Source organism: Ptychodera flava, chromosome 14, assembly GCF_041260155.1.
Source record: "Ptychodera flava strain L36383 chromosome 14, AS_Pfla_20210202, whole genome shotgun sequence".
In the NCBI taxonomy this organism is placed as follows: domain Eukaryota; kingdom Metazoa; phylum Hemichordata; class Enteropneusta; family Ptychoderidae; genus Ptychodera; species Ptychodera flava.
In genome coordinates, this window is record NC_091941.1 from 19,260,624 (window position 1) to 19,286,413 (window position 25,790).

Sequence of the window (25,790 nt, forward strand, 5' to 3'; positions counted from 1 at the left end):
CTGAAGCCGGGTTGGGTTGGGCACCCAATTGGGTACAGAAGGTACCTTGGAAAGTTCAAAGTTTAAACCATACAGTTCTGCATCAAATAGGGGTTTAAAAATCTACATTTTGGCCAAATATCAAGGTCAAAACTGTACATTTCGTACAAAGTGGGCCTACGTGGGATCAAAAGTTGGCCATACGTCTAAATTTTATCAAACTTTCATTGGTCAAATTTCTACATATGATGTACACACTTCCTGAAGCAGTATCCCCGGTCGAAGAGGCGTAAGGCGTTCAAACTTTCATAACCCTATGAATTTTGCCGTAGGTTTACTGTGACAAAGACACAAGAAATGAAACAGCGCGAAATATCGCGTTAGTTGCGCGTAATTTCTTTCCTCAGAAGAACAAACGCCCGCCGTCACGCGCTTGATGTGCCGAGTGTCACGTGGTGTTGCGTCATCAATAACTTTCAACCAATGAACAGCGCGATCGTCACAAAACAAATCACATTGTTTTCGTAGGCCCAGCATCACTTTTCACCGGTACTTTGCGACAGCAACACGTGAAAACTACCATGTCCGCAAACGATTTATACTCTGCTGATACAGCAATATTCAACATGTGTGAGTACTCGGACCTTGTCCACAATGCCTAGCGCCGGCAGTACAGCGGTCGTGAACTTTCACGACTCGGCGCATTGGCGCAAGTACTCACCGCGAGACTGTGCGATCTTAGTCCTCTCGATCATCTTCGTTCTCCTTGCCATGCTCTTCGGGGCGGGCATCTTCGTCAAATACGAGAGCGAGCCCGAGTTGGAATATCGCCAGAACCTCTCCGCGACATACGACATCTTAGTCAACGAGTACAGCGTGTCCACTGAGGACAGAGACCTGCTAATCACGGATCACGACAATCGATGCAAGTTTATGGAACTGAACGAAGAAGAACATCTACACTGGGATTTTCTTGGCTCCTTTTTCTTTGCCACCGAAGTTATCTCAACAATCGGTAACTACATCGTTTCACTCAATCACGTTTGTTTAATTGATTAGTCCGCTTGAACATTTCTTATGAAAGCGGTTTTGACTTTGTTGTCTCCGCTAGATGACTGGGTGCCGTATATTTGTCGGTTCGAATCCGATCGAAAATCTACTGAATACACTTGATGCGGAGATCTGCGTCGATTTTGTTTCTGTTTTACCATTTTTATGCCATTTTAAGAAGTCGCTTTCGATTATTTTTTGTGTGACTAAAACTTATGACTGGCAACGCAATAACAGAGCGAAAAAGCAAACAAGGGTAATTTGAAGTTGTCGGTTACAGATACACTCTCACAAGTGTCAGACAGCTGCAATGATTTCCCCAAGCGTGCCGCGCCTTTCTTTTTTACGAATTGTCTCGTAGATTGCCAAGGCCTCATACATTATGACCAACATCCCACAACTCAGTTTCAAAGTCTCCGAGTTCACCTATTCAAATTAGTTCTATGATGATGCGATAAATGCAGCCATGCAATATTCTTCGCTACATGCTTGTTTATAACAGAATAGCATTCCACAGGTAGGCGAAATCTCTCTCTCTCTCTCTCTCTCTCTCTCTCTCTCTCTCTCTCTCTCTCTCTCTCTCTCTCTCTCTCTCTCTCATTCACAATAGTATTATTAATACAATTCGCCAATCATTTTCCCCGACTACAGGATTAGGACGCACGGCACCTCGGACATTCTACGGTCGCATGTTCACTCTAATCTACTGCATACCCGGCATCGCCATCATGATATTGCTCGCTGTCACCATTCTGGAACGACTGACCTCCCTTTTCACTTGGATCCAAAGCAAGCTACTGATCTGCATCAGACGTTTGCTGAAGAGGGACCCCGTCGCTGGAAATACCACCAGGACAAGAGCACCCTATGTGGTGATCGCCTTCTGCATGACGTACGTTCTACTTTGCTGCATGGCGGGGCTAGTTTACAATTACACCGAGGAATGGACCTACTTCGAATCGTTCTACTTTGCCGTCACCACGTACAACACCATAGGATTCGGCGACTACGTACCGATGAGTCAGGAACACTACGGCAGCCAAGATACACTTTTACACGTACTGAACATCGTAATGACGTTGGTGGGTGTCAGCATCGCGCTTTCCTATTTCACCTTCTTGTCGCGCCTCATGAAACACGGTACAATGGGACATATGATGTACAGGCTTTACACGAGGCCCAAGAAGCAGAGGTCAAAACTCGGATTCAGACAACGCGGAACGGACGACGATGTTAGCAGACGAGAGGCTGTGAATAGAGGCAACTGTCCAAATTGTAAACGGAATTATGAGGAATCGGCGTAAGTTTATATTGTCATTACTGCTACATGCTGTCCACAATTACCTAAAAGGCTACTTTCGCTGTACAATGTCACAACTTTTTACAGTTAAAAAAAAGAGGCTTTGGTCATTTCCTACAGAAAAATAAGATTTTTAAAGTCTAAAGAAATCTATCATATCTCGAGATTTCTTTGGGCCGTCAAGTGATGTGACGTGGTTCGAAAATCAAAATTCATTCTTTACCCGAAGAATTGGTATAAGAATAGATAGCTACCATTTCAAATATCGACACATAGGTAACTTTAGTGCTATCTGTTTCTTTAATAGGTGAATCTAAAATTTTGCATGGTTGGAACCCGTGAATTTTTCGTTCTTGACTATAAAAATAGATCAATAGACTGTCCATGATCTCCTAATGTGCGCTTGTCATATAAAACGCTCGTTTTTGAGTTAACGTCAGTTTCTGATTTCTATAGACAAAATATGGTGCAGGGAAAGAAGATGGGCTTCTATCCCTCAGTGGTCACCGAGGCGAACGTCCGATTGGTTGTTCTGATATTCTTGACTCTTGTCTTCTGTCTCATCGGCGCTTTTGTATACCGTCATCTGGAAGCACACACCGTCGAGGAGCACGTGGACGAGCACGAGACCGAACTCTCACGCCTGGCTGAACATTACGACCTGCCGAGCGATGTTGTTGAGATGATTCGTACCACAGCCCACGACGCTTGCCACCATGAGGTCTTTCTTTCCCAGCAGTTGAGATGGGACTTTGGTGGAGCGAATTATTTTGTTATCACCGTCCTGACAACCATCGGTGAGTGAGTGGCCTGGGGAAAAGTAACACAATTTATCAGAAAAATTACACCGCGGTGGCAAAGCATTCTAAAATACGCTTCGCTTGATAACTCCATCATTTTGTTATTGTTGTTGTAGCTATTGTTGTTTATTTGGGTTTTTTCACCTTTATTGCTATGTACAAATTTGATCATGGGAGTTGCTTCTAGATTATCGTTCAACTTGTCTCGTCGACGTGACGTGAGTACGAGTAGGGTGGACTTCTCGGCATCATCATGTACGGTTTGTTCCTCTGATTTGAGCCGCCGGGTCACTTTGCATTTCAAATTTTGCGAAAAGAGGAACTTGTTTTCGTTGTCGGCTAGCGGGCTATGGTAGAAGGTAAGGCTAGAAGGTACGTCGGGGACAGATATCCGGACTCTCAAATTTTTACAATACTTCTCTGACGCACCACGTGTGTGAGTTCAATTTGAAGCTCTTGGAATAACGAAGTTTTCAACGTCTCATTTTTGTGAAAGTAGAATATTTAATTTTTTCCCGTAGAGTTAACAGGGATGATGGCTACTTATGCATCTCAAAAATCAATAAATTTCAATCAGTTCGTTTCTCTGGTATAAGAATTTGCACGGTGACACCAACTTTTTGCTCTTGATATGGGAATTGTTAATAGTCTTCTTGAGGAAAGTTTCAGCAAATGTTTAAGTCTTTCAAATTCGAGGCGCATATTACCTTGATAAAGATTTCTTCAGTACTTTCTATTTCCCTTTCTATTTGTTTAGGCAGTTCGGCAAAAGATGATGTAGCCATGTTGACCCCGAATCAATATAATCTAGGATTGGTATCACGCTATGATCAACTAAATGTTACTGGAGCATAAAGCTTTCAAATTCAAAGATGTATAGTCTCCTTCATATCAGATGCAAGATCACTTTTCATCTGATGATGATTAGAAATAGATTATACTACACGTCTTTGATAGCTTATGCTCCAGTAACATTTAGTTGATCATAGCGTGCTACGCAGTTTATATACGGCAAGTGAAAAAGATCTTCGCACTATATGGTAAATGTCATGGACAGATTCAAAGTCACGTAAAAATGTTATACAAAACCCTGCTCGTATTTTTTCTTTGTAGGCTATGGAATGACCGCGCCACTTGACCCGAGATCCCGGGTATTCCTGATCTGTTACGCAGTGGTTGGAATCCCGCTGATGTATCTGTTTTTGAGTCTCCTGTCTGAGCACCTGGTCGTGCTGTTGGTCTGGTCGGCGAGATTTGCCAAGTACACGATTTGGCATCGCTGCCTAAAGCGTGGCAACCGGCCGGATGGAAACGACTCTGAGCGATGCGATATCAAAGTGATTGTCCAGGAAACGACTGACGATGGAGGAGTAGTTGAAATGACTGGCAGTGGCCAGGTGATCAGGGTGTACACTCCCAGACTCGAGGCCCGTGCCGGCGAAGAGGCTGGCACTTCTTCATCTTCGAGTAGCACTGAGAGCGCCAAGCAGGAATCAAGCTCTCAACTGACCGACTCCGACTCCGACTCCGACCAGATTGTCAGCATCGTCAATGTTTCTTCGTCAGAATCAGTGTCTCTGTCTCAGTACGGCATCAGTGTTGACAAAGACGACAATGTTTCCACAAGGGTTCTCCCTCCAACCCCGTTTGCTATCAGTCGATTGACTGGACTGAGTGTTGGCACAGACGATAATGCTTCCACACGGGCACTTCCACCAACTCCGTTGGCAAATGGCAGATTGACTGGACTGAGTGTTGGCACAGACGACAATGCTTCCACACGGGCACTTCCACCAACTCCGTTGGCAAATGGCAGATTGACTGGACTGAGTGTTGGCACAGACGATAATGCTTCCACACGGGCACTTCCACCAACCCCGTTGGCAAATGGTCGATTGACTGGACTGAGCGTTGGCACAGACGACAATGCTTCCACACGGGCACTTCCACCAACCCCGTTGGCAAATGGCAGATTGACTGGACTGAGCGTAGGCACAGACGACAATGCTTCAACACGGGCACTTCCACCAACCCCGTTGGCAAATGGTCGATTGACTGGACTGAGCGTCGGCACAGACGACAATGCTTCCACACGGGCACTTCCACCAACCCCGTTGGCAAATGGTCGATTGACTGGACTAAGCGCTGGCACAGACGACAATGCATCCACCAGGGCACTTCCACCAACCCCGTTGGCAAATGGTCGATTGACTGGACTAAGTGTTGGCACAGACGACAATGCTTCCACAAGGGCACTTCCACCAACTCCGTTTCCAATTAGTCGATTGACTCCAAAAAGCAACGGTTCTACCTTAGGTTCATCATCATTTTCCAGTTCAGATGAAGAGTGGGACCATCCATTCGCTGTAAATACGCATGATCCACGACGAACAGGTAGGAAGGCATAACAGCATCTTCGTCAATGATAATTTGGCAAAAATTCAAAGTCAAAGAGACTTTGAAGAATGTCTTTAGATGGCCACCAAATGTGCATAAGCTATACTAACTTTTGATATATTTTTCATTTATATTTGTGATGTTTGTCAATTCCTGTGTATTGTTCTAACTCCATCCTCGATAGACCAGTGCCGAGTTTGTATACACTCAGAATGAGCATTAGACTGAAAGATCCGTCGCACGAGGGCGCTCTCTACGCTCCCCTTCTTAGAGCGGCCTCGAGCGAAGGATCTTTCAGTCTAAAGGAGGTGCTCATAATGTTAAACAATATTGTTGACATTCCACTGAATATTAGTCCGGCCTAGAATTCATTTGTCAACCTGAAGTATTGCATATCTGTACGCAATGAACTGTGTGCTAAGGCAGTACAAGCCTTGGGGGCAGGTATTTAGACTCTAAAATTTTTACAATAATTCTTTTCTACTCTACCACTCAAGTTGTCGGGGCGGGGCTCATTTTAAAGCTCTTGGTGTAAAAAAAATCACCGTCCTACTTTTTCGAAAATCGCAAATTTTGCTCCATAGAGTTAACATAGGGATGGTGGCCATTTCGAATTTCAAATATCGGTAAATATTGCATTGGTACTTTGTCTCTCCAGTGCCAAAAATTGCACGCTGACCCTCGATTTTATTCTTGATTTTGAAAGAGAATGTTCAGGGGCTTCCTTGAGAAAAGTTCGAGCAAAAGTTTAAGTCCTTACATTTCGAGGCGCATACTACCTTCTACCTCTGACTTGTACATATACATTCGAGAGAAGAACAAAATTTCCTCGTTCTGAGGAAAAGATTTTGGAAACTACTGTCCGAACAGTTACAGCTATAACAATTAACTCGTTTATGTCTCCCAATGTCTGAAACAATGTTGAATAACTTGTCATCTGTCAATGTATTACGTTGGCTGCAAAAAATATATCTAATCCAAATTTTGAAAATGTACGTGTAAATTTCAAGTGAAAAAAAATCTGCAATCCCACTGTGAACTATACTTGTGGGATGCCTAGTGATGACAATAGGTGTACTCATCATTATAGTCGTAATTTGTTTTCCTTTGTGTGCTTTTCATCATTCGTCCATTCATAAATAAATAAATAAAATATATAAACAAATAACATTGGGACAAGTTCTGCATTGTAATACATCTTGAAAGTTGGGCCTAGCATTTTTAAAATGTCGCTTTGTCTTCCGTAGAATTTTTCTTTTAGCCAGTCCATTAATTTTAGGCCCAGAAGTTTCCGTAGAACCAACCTTTCTAATTAGCTCCGTGTACCTCTGTTTCAGAACTTTCCTTATTGTTGTGTTACTGTTTCATGTACCCATTATGTATAAAATCACCGCCAACAGTATGAAACGCAAGCTTAGGTCTTACCCCATGGTAACATTATCGACATGTAGTTCAAAGTGTGTCTTTTGAAAAACATTGGTTTTCTCGATTTTGTTTTTGTATTTTTTCCCTCTCCATGTTGCGTGGATGTCCCCATGTGACGTCCCTCCTACCTCAACGTCTCGACAACACAGACAACGCAGCCGGGACAGCAAATAAGAATGACGCAAACAGATTCGCTCCATCCCCCGTGAACCAGACAGGCAGACCAGTCATCCTGCAACCGTTGCCGCAGCCCAAAATTGCCACTGACTCCACCCAGGGTAGGAGCCCCACTCCGCTGCCACCAGTCGGTAACGTCAACGGAGATGTTATGCAGCCACGGACACTGACACCTCTTCCTCCCACAGGTAACATGAGCCCAACGCCGACAAGACACACGCGTCTGACCCCCCTGAAGGAAGCTCCAGTACCAATAGGGGTCCTAAGCGGGCCCAGTGGAATAGGTAAATTGCCAGAGACGACTTTCTTGAAACCAGTGCTTGGCGCAGAGCAAGCAAAGAAAGGTGAGTATTGCGGCTTGTAGACATCAGTGAAAGTCTCAAATTTTGATTATCTTTGCAAATTGAGGGTCCGGTATGGTAAATATTTTCGGACTGCAGCATATTTCAAATAGGTGAAACGTCTGATTTGAAGCAGAATAAAGTTACTCCTGTATTCTGAATGAGAAAAAACATCGCGGTAAAACTGATTCTCGGTATATTGTATACCTGCTTTTTCTTTTCTTTTCTGACATAAAATTTGGTGATGCTTGTAAAGAACTGTGGAACTAGTAGGGAAGTTGTTAAACGTCATTCACAAAAGGATCCAGAGAGAGGTTGGGGTTGGTGGCTGCCCGCAGCGCCCTCACAAAGTTACCAATGCCTAGTCCATCGATTCAACTTTCATCGTGTATAACCAATTGAATGAATTTGTCAAACATGCGCACAAATCCCGTACCCGAAAAAATTATACCTTCAGATGAGTTTAGCATCCCTAGAAAAAATAATTTCTGTTTGTCTTGTCGGTTACAGAGTTTTTCAGGTTGTACTTGCCTTGAAAGTGCAAGACTAACTTGTGCTCAAACTTCCTACAAACGGACTTTCAACCATTCTTTTACCAAATCGAGAATAATAATCAGGTGTCACCGTGCAAATTTTAGTACAAGAGAAACAAAGTACCTAACATTTATCAATATTTGAAATTCAAAATGGCCGCAATCTCTGTGTTAACTCTATGGGGAAAAAATAAAATTTTTGATTTTCGAAAAACTAAGAAGTTTAAAATTTTTCTTACTCCAAGAGCTTTAAAATAAGTCCCCACAAGTGGTAGGTCAGAAAAGAGTTGTAAAAATTGAGAGTCTGAATGTCTGTCCCCGAGGCGCATTCTACAAAATATCATCGTCAATAGAATATGGATTACACGCAAGCTAATACCTAAAGATTTTAACTGTCCAATAGATGAGGATCATTAAGGACACTCGATTAAAACTCTTACGTAATAAATGCATCTGTTTTCTCACATCTTCAGCACTGCCTAGAGGCAAAGACCATACAGTGATTGAGATGTTTTCAGCAACCCGCGACGACTTGGAGATCATCAGTGAACGAAGGTGAGAAATTAGGAACTGTCACATGTTTGTCACATGACACTAACAATTAAGACAGCGGCGCAGCTTGTCTAAGTTCAAGCAGCATTACAGCAATTTTTTACTCTCTCGGTATTTCTTTGAAGCGATCTTTCCATACTTTTGTTTTTAACCAAGTACATATTTTGTTAAGGAAATATGTACATAAAGATAGTCAGTCTTTAGAGCAAAACTTCAGGGATTGGAAGCATGCATGTTCAGATGCTACAGAAAAGGCATCCCAAATACTTCCTGCATAAAAACACTTTATTCATGTCAATAACAATGAATGAGGAGACGCTATAATAAACTTGCTGCCAACATAACCAGTGGTATAGTATCAGTAAGCTCAGGGACAAAAAAATAAAAGTTACAGGGTTCTTCACAAGGGGGTTTTTAGGGGTTGGCCGCTGCTGTTTTTGGAGCAATCTATTCATATGTTCATAACTGTACAAATGAAAACATTTTCACAACAAAAGAATATGCAAATGATGCATTGCTATGTTAAAATGGCCATCCCTGTTTTTCCAAGCTGTGGAGAACACTGAGAAGAGTGTTTGTTCAATTTGACATGAGGCAAACCACCAAACCAACTTATACGATGGATATATGAGGAAAAACGAAATTCACATAGCCAAACAACATGCAGCTGTGACAAACAGAACCGTGCATCCCCAATATTCTCTGAATATCGATGTGTGTCTGTGTGGCTTGTGTTGAAGCAGAATCAACATCTATTGTCTTTGAATAGGCTAACCTTGCAAACACGGTCAAACCACATTCAGAAAGAGTAACGCACATTCCATAAAGACAGATTTCTGTGCTATCTTGTCAATGAAGCTCTAATCACAGACGGTCAATGCACAACTGCTACACAGTACTACTGATTCAACACATCCCTGCTGAAAATCCTCCACAACAAATGGTTCAGTGCATGTGTTTCCGGATCTGCATTGTTCATAGTGTATGCAAATGAATGTCCTGGGTCTGAAATATTGGTGTTTGATATCAAACTATTTTTACCAACAGCGGGTCAATCAGTTTGTCAGCAGACGAGGACCGGTCTGCCATCGTCCAAGAAGAGGACGCTGTGCAAGAAGAGCAAGGCGGGGCTGAAAGAACTCAACCTGATGGTGGAATATGCGGACATATTTGCACATGTGAGTTGCATAGAGGGAGCGAGGTCCCACAGCACCACCATTTTTTTCTGGAAAGTACTGATGGAATCAGAAATTCAAATCCAACAGGAAGAACAAAACAATGTGTGTACGTGCATTCCCATCAGCAGTTACTGTGTGCACTAACTACAAATATGTCATTTCCTTTTTTGGGTTTATGTGCACGCAAGAATACAGCAGACAGCTTGTAGCTCTGGTATTGGCCTGTGGCCCGACATGTTAAAAAAGTGATGGGGATTTCTGATAAGCCAAAGATTATGAATTGCTGAGCCAGCAGTTCTGTAGATGCAGTTGACAGCGGAGTGAAATTATTGTTATTTCCTGTTTGTTTTTTTGTACACAGGGGAAATTATCCTGAGCGCCATGGTGCTCTTCCTGATCATGGTGATTGTTGGAACGATGCTGTACTCCAAAGCCGAGGGCTGGACGCTCTCAGAAGCCTGCTACTTCTCCATCATCTCCTTCACCACCATCGGTTTTGGCGACTACATTTCGGCGGCCCTCTCCTTGGAATTTTACAAGGCCAACCTGGGAGAAGCCCTTGCCAAGCACTACGGAGCGCTGAACGTACTTGTCCTGCTTGTCGGAGTCAGCGTCACCATTCTCCTCATCCAGTGCCTGGCTTTCCTCTTGAAGAAAGTCATCGATAAGGTGACCGACGGTGTCGTGTACAAGATAAACAAGACGCTGAGTAAGCGATCGGTCACCCCAGGTCACGCACAAGAGAATGCAAATCCGCCGATATGTCCTGAGTGTCATGATATGGCTGTTCGCATGCGATCGAGCAGGACTCTTTTCACAGCGTTCATAGAATAGTTTTGTTGCAAACAAAAATGTAGGAACTGAAGCAGACTCCTACAGAGGATTTCCTCACTGAAGGAACCGAACTGACTTTATACACAAAAATACATTTATATGCGCATCACACCTCGCCCTAATAGGCAGGGGAAAAAACCACTAAAAATTGCCTTTCGCAGTACAAATCAGACATTCACAATTAACGAATTGGTGTACAGAATCAGGGAAAGCCACTACCCAGTAAGATACTGTCTCTCATCGCCACTTGACGGCAGACATCAGAGCAGAGCGCTCTTCAAGCCGCGGAATCACAGAGAGAAGCAAGCCGCCTTTCAGTACCAGGTAGCAAATGACACCCGAGGCAAAGATGTGTTCAAATCTGTGAAACTTTTGAACAAAACAAGTCTTGCAGGAAATATAGACAGTGATCCTTTCATCCTGCTTGTAATCAGACTCAGAGATACCTTCCTCCTAGTCATCAGGATGGGCGTCGACACAGAAATTGAGTGACAAGACCAAGTCATGTTATTTTTTTCAATCCTGACAGCTACAAATACTTCTGACACAGAAATTGCGTGACAGTACAAGAAGACATGTTTCTTTTTTCAATCCTGACAGCAACAAATATATCAACTAGTAGTAACACCAAAAGAACACCACATAAAGTAACAACCATTTGATGAATGTAAGGAACACACAGGGAGAGCTTGACATCAAAAACTGCATTAAAGGTTTATTGATTTATTTACACATTAAAAAGGCTTCGTTCTCAATGTTTAGTTTTAACTTTTTTCCTTGTTGAAACTCTTCTTGGCTGTTTTGCTGGGGTATCCCTTTCTGTTACAGTGTCCATCTTATTCCAAACATCATCATCGCTGTCAGACTGAGCAGAGCCCTCCCTGGTATCAGATGCTCTTTTCCCGCCTGGTTGGTCGGACTCTGTTTTTTCGGGCTGTAGAGGAAGCCAAATATGTGGTTGTATATGATGTATGGTTAACAAGTCATTGACAATGACATAGTCCCCACTTGTAATAGGAGTATTAGTCTTGAGGGGGCAGGGAAATGAGGTCATAAGAAGTATCACTAAAGTGTATATGTTCAGATCTATGGACACATAGGTCTATGTCATTGTTCCCAATTTGAAACAAGAGGCATGTCTAAGTTATGGTTCTAAATCGGGAAAAAAGATCAGTCCTCTAGCTGTATTGGCCAGCCAAGAAATACAATATGTGCATAATAAATGAGGTACAAGATGTGACATCTTAAGGTCTATATATCCTATCAAAATTGAAGCGTAAAGAACTTGTGGTTACTGAGTTATGCATATATATGCATATTCAAGGTCAAAGGTCATCAAGGTCACGTGACATTTTGGAAAAAACATTGTATTGCTAATTAATCCATATATGCCAAAATTCAGACCTCTAGCTCTATTGGCTTGCCCACAATTATATATGGGCATAATTAACGAGGTAAAGCATGTGTTGTCATAAGGTCTCCCATCCTACTAAATATAAAGGACATAGCACTTGTGGTTACTTATTTATTGACATAATCGTGTATTTTAGGTAAAAGGTTATCGAGGTCACATGACATTTTGTCAAAAAATCTATCCTATAGTCTATCCCTATATACTAAAAATCATACATTTACCTCTATTGGCTTGTTCAAAATTAGATATGCACATAATGAATGAGGTACAATATGTGGCGTCATAGGTGTCCCATCATACCATATATGAAAGGTTTACCACTTGTGGTTACTGAGTTATGGACAAATATGTATATTCGAGGTCAAAGGTCACCAAGGTCACATGACATTTTGTCAAAGTGTCTGAGATATCTGCGTGAACGGATGGACTCACGGACTGACATGACCCAATCTATGAGCCCCCTGGACTTTATCTGTGGGGACTAAAAACTGTGTCACTGCATCCTTTTTGCAATATGAATACGATGAGAAACTAAATTTCTATTTATCTTGCCCTTATACATGGGAGCCTATGTACTGCCTTATACATGGGAGTCTATGGACTGCCTTATACATGGGAGTCTATGGACTTCCTTATACATGGGAGTCTATGGACTGCCTTATACATGGGAGTCTATGGACTGCCTTATACATGGGAGTCTATGGTCTGCCTTATACATGGGAGTCTATGGTCTGCCTTATACATGGGAGTCTATGGTCTGCCTTATACATGGGAGTCTATGGAGGTGAAAACTAAAAAGTCCTCTACCACGGCCAAATTTGATCGCATTGTGAAACAAATCGACGTGCATCTGTATGAGGTATGGTACTATCCTTGTACCAAGTTTGAACGAAATCGCTCCAGGCGTCTCTGAGATATCTGCATGAACGGACGGACGCACGGACGCATGGACGGACGGACGCACGACATGACCAAACCTATAAGTCCCCCGGACGATGTCCGTGGGGACTAAAAATTACAGAAAGATTTTAAAAACTTTAAAAATGGAAGTAAACATCAGTAAGATACAAGTGAAGATTTTCTCTGAAAAGCGCAACGCATTGTGGAGGAAACTTGTCCTGGTTTTCCAAATTTGGTTTTTACAACTGGACAAAAATAAAAAAATACTGAGACGGTAGCTTTGGCGGTATGGGAGCCTTTGTGTGTGACGGACATAACTCCGCACATACATACCCACAAATATACAGACATACAGACGCCACCGACTCATCATATAAGCTCTTTTTGGTATTTATATATAAAACCAAATATGAGCTAAAAAACCACCGAGGTATAGCAGATAATTTTGGTTGGCTTGGATGACATTTCTGTCTGACAGATACAAAAAACATCAAAAATTTATCTGAGGATTATTTGTAGTTCACCTCTGCGAGAACTGAGATGAAAATGTCAGAGTGTAAACAATTTGAATGGACTCACCGTCGGGGGATCTTGGCTAGAAAATAACAGACAGTTCAGCCTTGACTTGAGGTACACCTGAACAAAGTTAAAAATTTTGATTAGAAATGGCAAAGGATTGTGCTTTGCAATCAGAATCTGCACTACAAGCTGAAATTGGGCGCATGACACCATGAAATCAGAATCTGATTCTGATTCTGATTTCATGGTGCATGACACCATGAAATCTTAATCAGAATCAGAATCTGAAACACTTTAGATTTGAGATGTAATACAATATGTCGCTGGCTAAAAGAGCCCCTTGCAGTTGTCAGACTGGGAAATTTTGTAACTATGGAACCACAGACATAATTACCAGTACACCTTTTTCCAAGATATTGATCATGCGTTGGAGAAGTGTACCTCAGAATGAAAAACAGGATGTAAATTACTCAGTCCACAAACATCAAACAGTTATTTCTGTTACTTCCTTCAGCTTGTAAAGCTTATTCAAATAGAATGACCTGAAACCAATCAGATTTGATGCTGAACTTATACCAGCAAGGATAACAGTCAGATTCTGTTTCAAATACCGAGTGGTAACTGAAAATGATTCCAAAGCCAAATTTGTCTCCTACACTAGTTGCAAAACTTTGAAATCACACTCGGTGCTATTTGTTGATGGCTGAAACTCATTTTGTCCACTGTGTGATGAGGGAAAATTTTTAGATTCCTGTCTACACATCAAAGTCTGCATGATCTTCATTTAGCACAAATTCTGACACTGACCCTGGGGTTTCATTAAGTTTTGAAGTAGAGGGCTAAAATGAAAAAGTAGGTGGCTTGCAGCTACCATGACCACAAAGCGGTCGTCGTTGGGGGAAAGGGTCCTCCCGGCCGAAGGCCGGAAACCGTGGAAGATCAGTTAATTGTCAGTAGTGTTCCAGGACAATTTGTGTTCGTATCATAAAAGCCATTTTGCTGGGATATTAGGCCTAAATATGATAATTCATAATTAAAAATGATTATTTTAGGAGGTAAATTATAATAATAATTATTATTAATGATATAAATTTGATATTGTAGATGATATTATACAGCGTTACATCTTGACAGGGGGATGGGGATTCCCCCTCTGTTGAAATGTTAGCACCCTCAATTAATTTGTCAAGGGGGACCAACCCCCAAGAAATGGTGGCAGTCACACCTTAGAGGTACAAGTAGAACACTTGAACTGGTGAAGTCCCCCGAAATTTTCTGGTAAAGGGGAAAATCGCCGTTCTTGATGCAATCCTGGATTAAACACTGATATTTTAAGCACTGTAAACGACAAACTTTTCTGTTTTGCTTTACATAAGAACCCTGATGTTGGGTATGGAAATCTGTAGATGAAGAACTTTTATACCAGTAGGGAGGTAAAAAGGAAAATTTATTTATCAATAATGATAAAAAATGACAATTATTACCATATTTCGCGAAAGACCCTCAAGGTTATTTGACTCTATGTGTATGCAACGTACGAACCTTGATAGAGCCTAGGATATGAAAATATGTACGCTCAGAAGCTCACATTTACACATAATAATAATAATAATATTTATTACTTTAAAAAAAAAACGCTTTACATGTAAAAACATCTCAAAGCGCAGTACAAAACTGTTCTAAAAAGATCTAAAAATACTGTTTAAAAAGATGTGTTTTAAGATTAGCTTTAAAACTGCTAAAAGAGCAACATGAACGCAATAAAAATGGCAGCCTATTCCACAAACGTGGAGCACAAACGGAAAAAGCCCTGTCACCGTAAAAAGCTGTATTACAAATGGGTTGATAGAGCATATTTGTACCATGAACGGAAGAACGTAAGGCACGACCAGAAGAGCAAATGGTTAATAGTTCCTGAAGATATACAGGGGCCATGTCATGTAAAATCTTGTATACAATACAGAGAATCTTAAATTCAATACGTTTCTGTAGGGTAACCAATGTAATCTACTCAACACAGGGGTAATGTGATCTGATTTCTTTGTTCTGGAAACTACACGTGCTGCCGAGTTCTGGATTAACTGAATCTTATTGAGTAGATTGCAAGGCAGACCATAAAGAAGACTATTACAATAGTCAAGCCTAGATGTTACAAAGGCATGGACTAATTTTTCTGTCGAGTCTTGATCTAAAAGATGTCGGATTTTACTTATTCTCCACAAAGCAAATGACGCTGATTTACATAAATTGGAAATGTGTGGTTTCATAGACATACATGATCAAATAATACGCCAAGATCACGGACTGTAGGTGAAGAATGGACGACGACATCACCAACTTGAATGTCGCACTCCCGTGGTTGATTCCCCTTCACAAACTTAGAGGAAAATCTGATAACCTCAGTTTTACCTTCATTGAGAGCAAGCATGTTATTGCTCATCCACAGACGAATTTCCCGGATACAACTTTCAACCTGATCATAGCGGAAATTATCACGTGAGCAGACGACATACAACTGGGTGTCATCAGCATAGCACATAGTTTCCAGCTTGTGTTTAATTATAATGTCCTCAAGAGGTGCTGTGTATAAAGTGAATAACACGGGTCCAAGTACGGAACCCTGGGGGACACCACAATCAAGTGATTGTACTCCTGACACCACCGACCCAACACTCACTTTCATTGTTCTGTCTTGTAAATATGATTCAATCCATTTAAGAACAGTGCCATTAAAACCAAATCTGTGACGAAGTCTGTATATCAGAATTTTATGGTCGATGGTGTCAAAGCGGCTGACAAATCAAGAAGAACTAAAATAACATTATCCCGCTTGTCAAGAGCCCTCAATACGTCATTTTGGACCCTAATGAGAGCGGTTTCGGTACTATGACCTTCTCGGTAGGCTGACTGACATTTCGCAAATAAATTATTGTTGGCCAGATGTGAATTGATTTGAGTTAAAGCAGATTTTTCAATCAACTTAGATATGTATGGTAAGTTCGAAACTGGTCTGTAGTTTTTCAAAACATTTTTGTCAAGACCCGGTTTCTTCAATAAGGGACGTACAATGGCTGATTTACACAACTGTGAAATTCACCTGATATGAATGAGGTATTAATTATATGCATAATTATTGGCGATACCTGGTGTATACACTGCTTTATCAAAACTGTTGGTACTGGATCTACACTTGATGATTTGGAGGTAATGAACTGATTAGTTTCTCAACAAACTCAATGGTTACTGGTTCAAAGGAACATAAACCGAGTCTAGCGTCAACAGAAATGTCAGATGGTGGAACAAATGACATCTTCTCACGAATCTGCTCAATCTTCGAATGAAAAAAACTTAGCAAAGATATCAGGTAACTCAACAGGATCCAATTCCGGAATGGTTGAAGCTAGTGCACGCTTAGTGCCGGCAATGTCATCGATGATTCCAAACAGATCTTTAGTGTCAGCATTAGCAATACGACTACGATGAAACGATGAATGTGTTTCTCGCAGTTTGGCCGTGTACTGATTCCGAGCAGATTTAAACATTTCCCCATGGACAACAAGACCAGTCTTCCTCCACTGTCTTTCAAGCTGACGGAGATTCCGACGTTCCGGTAACAGATCTTCAATAAACCAAGGAGCACGAGCTTTATCCAGGACATACTTGTTAACAACAGGCGCAACCTCATCAATGGCCCATGTCATTGCATTGTTGTACATCTTCACATTTACACTTAACCTGACGATCGTTTTTGAAGTGAGTTTCGAGGTCTGATCGTATTTTAAACCACTCAGGGCGAGTTCTTATTGGCGTCGATAGACCGAAAAGCAGTACATACCATACCTCCAGCTGGTTATATACGTTCACATTTACGCCTACCAAAGTGAATGCGCGCATGTCGGCTTACTGAAATTCGAACTACAATCGGGAAGTTTTCGTGAGAATCAGGTCATTGCCTTCAAAAACAGTTTAAATCTACGTAATTATCCTTCTCTTGTTTCTTGGTGCACTTCAAAATAGAAGATCGTACAGCTATTGTGATCGCTTCTTCGTGTGTTCATCGGCCATTTTGAATTGAGGCTACGACGGCCGACAGGTGTAGTACGCACGTTTTCATTGACGAATAGAAAGGCCACCATGTAGGAGTCATTAATTCAGGTAGCCAATAGAATTGTCCGTTGCAATTCCGATTTTTATTGAGGTAGTATACGCAAGAACATAGAATTGTCCGTTGCAATTCCGATTTTTATTGAGGTAGTATACGCAAGAACATGTGACACCGTAGTACACGGCGATCGTAGTAGCTCGTTTTCTAAACTTTGTTTCTCATAAAAGCCGTTGAAAAGTTTGATTACACAGCGTGTGAAACTTGTCCGTATCATTTCAGAGGTAAAAAATATTTTAGCGATGAAAGAGTTAAAATTTTCCAAAAAAGTAGCCGGCGAAATCGTGAGAGTAACCGGTCAATTTCGCCGGCTGCCGGCTCTTAATGAAACCCCTGACACTGACCTTGTGTTTCAACTCTCCTGAGTGGACGTTATGTATCCTGAGGTGTCTGTCCAGTCCACACGATGCAACCAGTGGTTTAGTCTGATGGCACTGTATACTGCGTATACTGCCAGCGAAGCCTTTGAAAGCCTTCTGCACTAGACCTTTGCGCAGATCTATTTTACCCATCCTGCCTTGCGAGTTGCCCACTATCACTGAACTGCAAGGAAAGAGTGGAGACATGTTGAGAACCTATCCAATGATTTGCCAAGCACAGTGGCTTACACCAGGAGAATGCCTGATGGATATTATTAAGGGGGTTGTTGAACTTTTCTGGAAGGTGGCAATATTGCATGACATATTACACGCATCAAACAGCAATATAACATACGTAAAGGATGGCTAGACTGCAGCATCTACTTAAACAACCCATAGTGTGACGCTCAACTCTTAAATAGATTCCGGGTCAACAGCTTTTGTGCAGACTCAATCGAAAATTTACACAGACAATACAGTTTTCGTTGTTTTGTGATTGTAAAAACATAGCATACAAAACACAGAAGAGTGGCCATTTTGAATTTAACATCCATAATTTGGAGGTACATGTCCTCCTCTAATCAAAAGAGATGCATCGCGACACATAATTTGTGATTCTAGACAAAGATGAGACCATAGTTCAAGAGTTCTCTTGAGTAAAGTGTTCATGAAATTTCAAAATTTCCATTAATGACATTTATGTTTCTTTATATACACCCATCATTTGTTTCGCAGATACTTTCAGTTTCTCTATTGTAGATTTTAAGAATCAATGCATAAAAATGTCCAGAAAGTGACTCACTTCGCTCCAGGTACAAGGGATAATGCCATCAGTGGATATTCATCAAACTCAACACTCAGCACAGGGCGTCTTTGAGGTGTGCTGGGATCATACAGTCTGACCTGCGAAAAAAAATGCACACATTACAAAGAGCATGGGGATAGTATCAGCCTTATTGGCAGGGTATGCTGCGGTGTGTTGTTATGTGACCATGTCTGAATAACACATCCATTTTTTTTTTGCTTTAGTTTTATGCACCATTTAGACAATGAACAAAATCTTTACCAGCTTTACAGAGAAAAGGAAGATTTCAAAAGACTGGCCAGAACTTAACATTCATGATGCATATTAAGTATAACACACAAGTTTGATTCAGCTGGATATGGCGCAATTGTAGAATGACTGTTGAATTAAGATGAAAGATAGAGATGCCTTGAACAAGAACTTCTGAGTATTGGAGATACATTTTCACATGTATTTATTTTTACTCTAGAGTTTAGGGTTGTGTTGATAAATACCGTAGGGATATCTAGAATTTGCAAGATGCCCTTATTCCCGATAACTTTAGATGTTAAAGATTTTTTTTAAGTACTCCTCCAGTCTGCCCCTTCCCTTCAGAACGCTTATGAATACGGCCATTACAAAAGGTTAGAGTTCAAAGGTTAGTGAAAAATCATTCAAACAGTACAATGATGATTGATTTCAAACACTGTTGTCAGTATCTGTGTCTCTAAAGAAGACTGCTTACGTGATGATGTCCTGTGCAGGTTACAATTTTTGAAGATTCTGGCAGGAACTGCATGTCGCACACCCAGACTGGTACTCGGAGGTCAAGAAAGTCATTCCGAACCTTCGGCATGAAAGACAAAATATATATATGGAAAATGGCCTTCATATTCAAAGTAAAATGCTTACAGCTATTGCCATACCAGTAATATACAGGAAAGTTAAAAGCACGTAAAGTTATTTCTATAAAAGATATACATATGTTGGAGCTCAAATGGTTGAAACTTTTTCAATGTCATTCTGTTCCATCTTTTTCAATCACAGTAAGGCGCATTAGGTTCTCTCAGTGATTTGCACATCATATCTATTTAGAAATCTGAGAAATATGATGAGATGAGAACAGTTATGAAATTAAAAGCACGTTGCATGCTTTGCTGTTACAGTTCCTGATATGAACAAAAGAACAATTGAAGTTAACACCGGTGGCAGTCTAACACATCTTGAGCATGACCCATTGACTCACTGGTATGCGAGATGTACACATAAATTAATATCAGCAGCATATTCAGAGGCAGCAAAAAAGGCCGAGACAATATTCGCTGTGTTGATGGTATTAAGACAGCTATGATTATGCAAATCCTCCACTTTTGTATTCTAAATTTTTCGCCAGGAGAATGTAACACACGCAGGGAAACAGACACTGGGAGAAAGTGAGAGAAAATTTCACTTGTGAAAACATCACAACAAGTATCTGAACCAATATCCCAATAGAACTTACATTTTTGGCTTTAAATATAGGCTCTGAATAATTTTCAAGGTCCCAAATTTTGAGGTCATTTTCTTTTCCACCTGTTGCTAGGAGATTTTTCTTGTCAGGGTTTTGTCTCATCTTGCATATATTTTCCCCAACGTTGATTTCAATCTGAAAAAACAATGTCAATAAAAAAACATTAAGAACAAGGTTACGCTGGAATTTTGCTATGGGGCTACACATGCATGGCCAATATCCTGAAATGAAAGAACAAAGCAGTAAACTCACGACAGACAGATGACGTTTGTTGTTAATAGTGTTTTGACTATGCTAAATAATGAAATAGTATCTATCATTCCTGAACAGTGAAATAGTTGATGCACAATCCGATGTTGAGCAGGTGATATTTTGGTGGAGTAACTTTGATAGAAGGTTAGAAATGATCTAAATGAAGCTGGTTCTATATTTCTGCAGTCACAGTATATGTACAAACTCTACACAGTCACTATGTCTAGTGAGTAAAGTGCCAGCACTGGATTACTTGGGAGATCACACACAGTCGCCAAACATGAGCAACTGTAAACTTCTACAGTCTCAGTTGATATTGATATTGATAGGTATACCATACCATTTAAAACACTCAAAAAGTACTAACAGTAATACAGAAATTAATGCAGTACCATCCGAGGGTTTTTACAAAAGAGACAATATTGGTGATCCATGCCATACGTGCAACATGTTCCATGGTATATATAGGGTCATATAATACAGTCAAAGAGCAAGGTTAGCCATGACTCGACAACAATCTGGTCATCAGGTCTGAGAAGCTCAATAATCAAATGACAGTCCTTTGGCCGAATTCTGAACATGCACAACCACAAAGAAATCATGAAACAGATGTTGAATTTTCATGTATATCATACATGTAGATGTAAAAAGAAACAACGATAATACATGTACTTACATTCTGTTCTGGATCATCTTTCCAAACTGTCAATAAACCTGATTCGGTACAGGTTATTAAATGGTCATCTATCTTGGCGATGCCTTTAAATGACCCTTGACCTCCAGAACAGTCGTCTTCTTTCGTGTACTCACCTGCTTCCAGGTCAAAGGTTTTCACTACACCATTCCGTAATCCAAGACATATCTGTAGAATTTGCCGGTAATGAAAGTTATTACTGTACAGAGGAAATGCATTCTTTGACTGGGCCATCCAGCTGATACATGTTTGGTTGGTAGATAGCGGAGATAGGGTAAAATATTCGACTGGAGTGCAGGGTATCACATTGAAACCTTCCCAAACAAGCCCTGTGTTTTCCCAGGCCCTTCAAGCATCACGTCTCCGTGACGCTTGCCTTGATCGCAGTGACAATGCTACAATGCTGTGACACTTCAGATTTTCCCGACACCCTTGATTGACAGCCCCACTTGACAGCTCAGTGTATTCATTGGCATGGGACATCTGCCAAAACTAGCCTTATCAACATCGTTTTTAGTCCTGAATAGACTTTTTCGTGTCGATTGACGAGTTTACATTAACCAATTGACACGTACATAGGTGTTGAAAAACACCGGCCGAGCGGCACATCGGTGGCCGCGACTTTGATCATGTTGATCGAGCGCCGTGTCAATGGCCGTTTATCAAGTTACGTGGGGGATTACAGTGCCGTGAAAATGCTGGTGGTCAAAGCTATCGGTCAAAATTGCGACCCTCAAAAAAGTTTATAAGGCGTCTATACCTGATGACGGTTAATCTACATGAAATCTCCATGGCAGTATTACGAATGTGCATTTGTATTTTAATTGTTTTTCTGTTCTTGTTGTTGAGACAAACGGTGAAATTATCAGAGCAGGAGAACGCCAACGGCAGGGTTCGTGGGCTGCACATGTTTATGTGTGCGTCATATTACCTTACGCTGACTTGACCTAGTTTCTCGATGTTGGGGTCACTGTCATTTTACAAGGTTTTTGGCTAATTGTGCAATCGTTCTTTTGCGTCCTTGTCATCTTATTTTTTATTTCGCGCAAAGTTTTAAAAATATGATTTTGATTAACTTTGTCGCGAAATGATGTCTACAGTGCCATGTGACGTAAACAGGTCAGGCGATTTCCAAGATGGCAGTCGATGTGTGGGCGTTTAGCGTTTCGTGCTGTTTTCAAGTTCAGGTCTCGTTTCAGGTTCGCTAAGGAGGCAAGTTACTAAAACGACAGGGGTTTCATAAATTTTGGTGACGATCATTCATGAAAATACGTCTGAATTTTCTGTTATGGTAAACCGTAACAGTCCCTCTATTCATTGGGACCGTGACCGTAATGTGTTTATGTGCTCAAAAACTCACTGGGGTACACAGCCCTGTGATTGTGTGGCTTCGTTGCTCTGTATAATTTCGTAAACAAGTGATGCAATGTTTCATCGCAAATGTTTCTCCATGCAATGAGAGTACGAGTTGAATTTTTACAACTGAAGTTGGACTGCTGAAGAAAGCAAGATGTGACCGTTCAGTTTTCATGTATGAATTTATTGCAGTTCATGGTGCCAACTGTAAACTTAATTGTTTATTCCCCGGATATGTATGTTCATGCAGCAGTGTGTAAGTAAATAAAAGGCATATTAAATGACTACAATTTGCAGTGACTGTTTTATTTGTGTGTGTATTTAAATATATGTTAATGTATGCAAATTAATTATGTAAATTTTATGCAAATTTCCGACATGCTTGCCCTTGATCCTAGGGAGAACACTAAGGCCCTGTCATTCAGAGCGACTTTCAAACCCTTTTCCCCAGCATATCAATCATTTAACCCTAGCCCCTTCCCAGTCCTAGGTCAAAATCAAACTAAATTGCTGAAAATGGGCATTGTTGTATTGGTATTCTGTGATGACAGTGTCGCAGTAGTATTCCTGAATAGAAGAAAGCTTTCAAATACCACAACTGCAGCATCATTGGTTCTATTTGATGATGTTATAGCTGCAGCAATTACAAATGCACAAATGCAATTACAATGCACAAAACAAATGAACAACAAGGAAATGTCTACCTGGTTCTCCTTATCATCTCCCCAACACATGGCTGTGATTTCCTGCTCTTTGCTGAGAGTGGACAAGTTTGAATAATTCGACGCCAATTTCTTCTCCAGATCAATACCTGTAACACATATGTCATACAGAAAAAGGCAAATGTCATGAATAGGTAACTCCACCTTTAAACCCTGTCACAGGAAATTTGTGTTTTTCCTTCATATCCATAAATGGTTTTCGAATGGATTGGAGATCTCCTGATCAAAATTTCTTAATTGGAAGAAAATCTGCTGATCAGGTAACATCTTCAAAACACAATCTCACAATTAGGAAACAATTTTCCAGTCAAGAGAATCTCCCAATCACAATGTCCCCATCAGGAGACCTGTTCCACTCACAATCTTTTAAAGAAGGCAATCTCCCAATCAAGAGACATCTTCTGATCTCAATCTCCCAAACAGGAGATATCTCCTGATCACAGTCTCCCAATCGGGAGACAATTTCCCGTTCAGGAGACAATCTCCCCATCAGGGGACAATCTCCCCAACGAGAGACATCTGCCAATCAGAATTTCCCTGTGGGACACATTTTCCAGTCAAGATCTCCAAATCGGGAGACATTCTTCTGATCAGGAGACAAATTTCCTTATCAGCAGAATTTTCAGATCGATAGGAAAAATGATCCTGACAATGCTCAGCTCCTCTATGCTTATGCTTAACAGTTGGCTATGGTGGTAACTGATAAATTCATGCTGTGACCAAATGATGCAGTGTCACAGAAAAGATTTGTATTAAAATAACATTTGTAAATTTAATCAATAATGATGATATCTTAAGTGGAAAATATATACAGTGAAACCTGTCCTTACGGACACCTCTCTAATCAGGACACCTCTTTATCAAGGACGGACTTATCAAGCCAAAAGTTACACTTTGAATAGAATTTTACCCATCGATTAAGGACACCTCTCTGTTAAGGACACTTTTTCTGTTCCTGTAGGTAGTAGACAGGATTCACTGTACATTGTATACAGTGTTACTTGTTGGTTGCATGCAGTGTGTATTTTAGCCACATGGATAGACTCCACGTGCACTTTTACGTCAAATTCATGTCAAGGAGTTCAAATGTTGATATTTTCACAGTGTTTAGAGTTACACTTCCCGGCATTCTTAAAATCAGGACATTTTTTCATAAAGTGAGAAATTTGTATTCCAGGAAAAGGTAATCCCGACAGTAAATCCTGTCTATTAAGGACACCTTCAGGAACAGAAAAAGGGTCCTTACGAAGGAGTTCTTAATAGACAGGTAAAATACTATTCAGCATATAACTTTTGGCCTGATAAATCTGTCCTCAATAAAGAGGTGTCCTGATTAGAGAGGTGTCCATGAGGAAGGTTTCACCATGGATGTAAAAAATAGACACTGTATCAAAACACGTGTAACATGTTTAGGTTGTCTCACGATAAAGGCTGTCCCTCGCTTGATCCTGTACATGCAGTGTGCCTTGTTGGCCACGGAGTATACAGAGCCAAGGGGTGAAGTAGCTGCAGTGCTGTAGCTCGAGGTTTCGCCTGGGTTTAAAACGGCCCTCTGGCTTTGCTGTCCGAACCAAATTCCCATGCAAAACCTCGACCAACTGCCGCTTTTGCTGCAGTCAGATTACACCGGACAGATAGTGTTGTCGATGAAGTTCCCTTGGCAGTTGAATGTACCTTATTCGTTTAAACTATCAAATTTATCGAAAACAAACGTTAGATCGAATGAAATCTGTTTTCATGACTTGCCTTTCAGTATGCCCGTTTCTGCTCCGACCCACACGCTGTTCATGAACGCAGCCATGTTTGTTCAAGCGGAAGTGGCAGCGCTCTCACAGGGTCATATTTAATACTGCTTCCGTCTCTGTCAATAAAAACAAATGAATACAATAATCGTGACGAATGATTGTTGAGGGCGTAAGAATACTGACAAAATTTGAAGAGCCCACTGAGGACGACGACTCTTTTGGGAACTCCACCAACAACAGCATGATGAGTTCAGTTCAATCAAAATATAGTTCGTAATGCCATGTTATATAGTGTAAAGTGAATTCTTGTCGTTAAGTTGCACTGAGATGAAAAGTATGGTATTTCAGGACGAATACTCAAATATTCACGTGAATCTAATAATATACTCAGCTCTATCGTGAATTACTGTGATGTCCTTTCCTCAGTTCACGAAGCAAGACGTTACCCGAGACTCAGCGCAAGAATGATAAGATGTGCTCTGTGTAATATGTACGTGTCAGTGTGACAACAGCTTTACATATGATCACATCAGCAGAACTGTGTTTTGTGAAAGCGCCGTGCTCAGGCTGAACAACTTGGCACACGTACGTGTGTCGACAACGCATGCAGTGATGCACCGCTGTCGGAGAACGACGAAAGCGTGACCATAAATATTGCATAGATTTAGGCTACAAACAAGCATTCAGGATTTAATCTCGTCGTCGAATAAGATATAAAAAATTCATGGAAATGAAAACGGTCCACTCGGATTTCACTGAATTATTGAAACTCCAGTGGTGTCGATGTTATGCAATTCTCCCTTTTAT

At 40.9% G+C, this 25,790-nt stretch overlaps 2 protein-coding genes across 2 annotated transcripts; one reads left to right on the top strand and one right to left on the bottom strand.

Moving 5' to 3' along the window:
* Window positions 1-473: 473 nt before the first annotated feature.
* LOC139149644 (uncharacterized) lies at window positions 474-11,307 on the top strand. The gene is made up of 8 exons (XM_070721489.1): window positions 474-994; window positions 1,681-2,329; window positions 2,786-3,126; window positions 4,243-5,523; window positions 7,101-7,472; window positions 8,476-8,557; window positions 9,602-9,732; window positions 10,094-11,307. The coding sequence occupies exons 1-8, from the start codon at window positions 634-636 to the stop codon at window positions 10,564-10,566; spliced, it is 3,690 nt and encodes a 1,229-aa protein (XP_070577590.1). The 5' UTR covers window positions 474-633; the 3' UTR covers window positions 10,567-11,307.
* On the bottom strand, window positions 11,256-25,136 carry LOC139149645 (WD repeat-containing protein 74-like). The gene is made up of 9 exons (XM_070721490.1): window positions 24,985-25,136; window positions 23,221-23,327; window positions 21,143-21,328; window positions 20,206-20,349; window positions 19,450-19,551; window positions 18,723-18,823; window positions 17,906-18,104; window positions 13,460-13,516; window positions 11,256-11,500 (listed from the first exon to the last, which is right to left on the bottom strand). The coding sequence occupies exons 1-9, from the start codon at window positions 25,037-25,039 to the stop codon at window positions 11,318-11,320; spliced, it is 1,134 nt and encodes a 377-aa protein (XP_070577591.1). The 5' UTR covers window positions 25,040-25,136; the 3' UTR covers window positions 11,256-11,317.
* Between the last annotated feature and the right edge of the window lie 654 nt (window positions 25,137-25,790).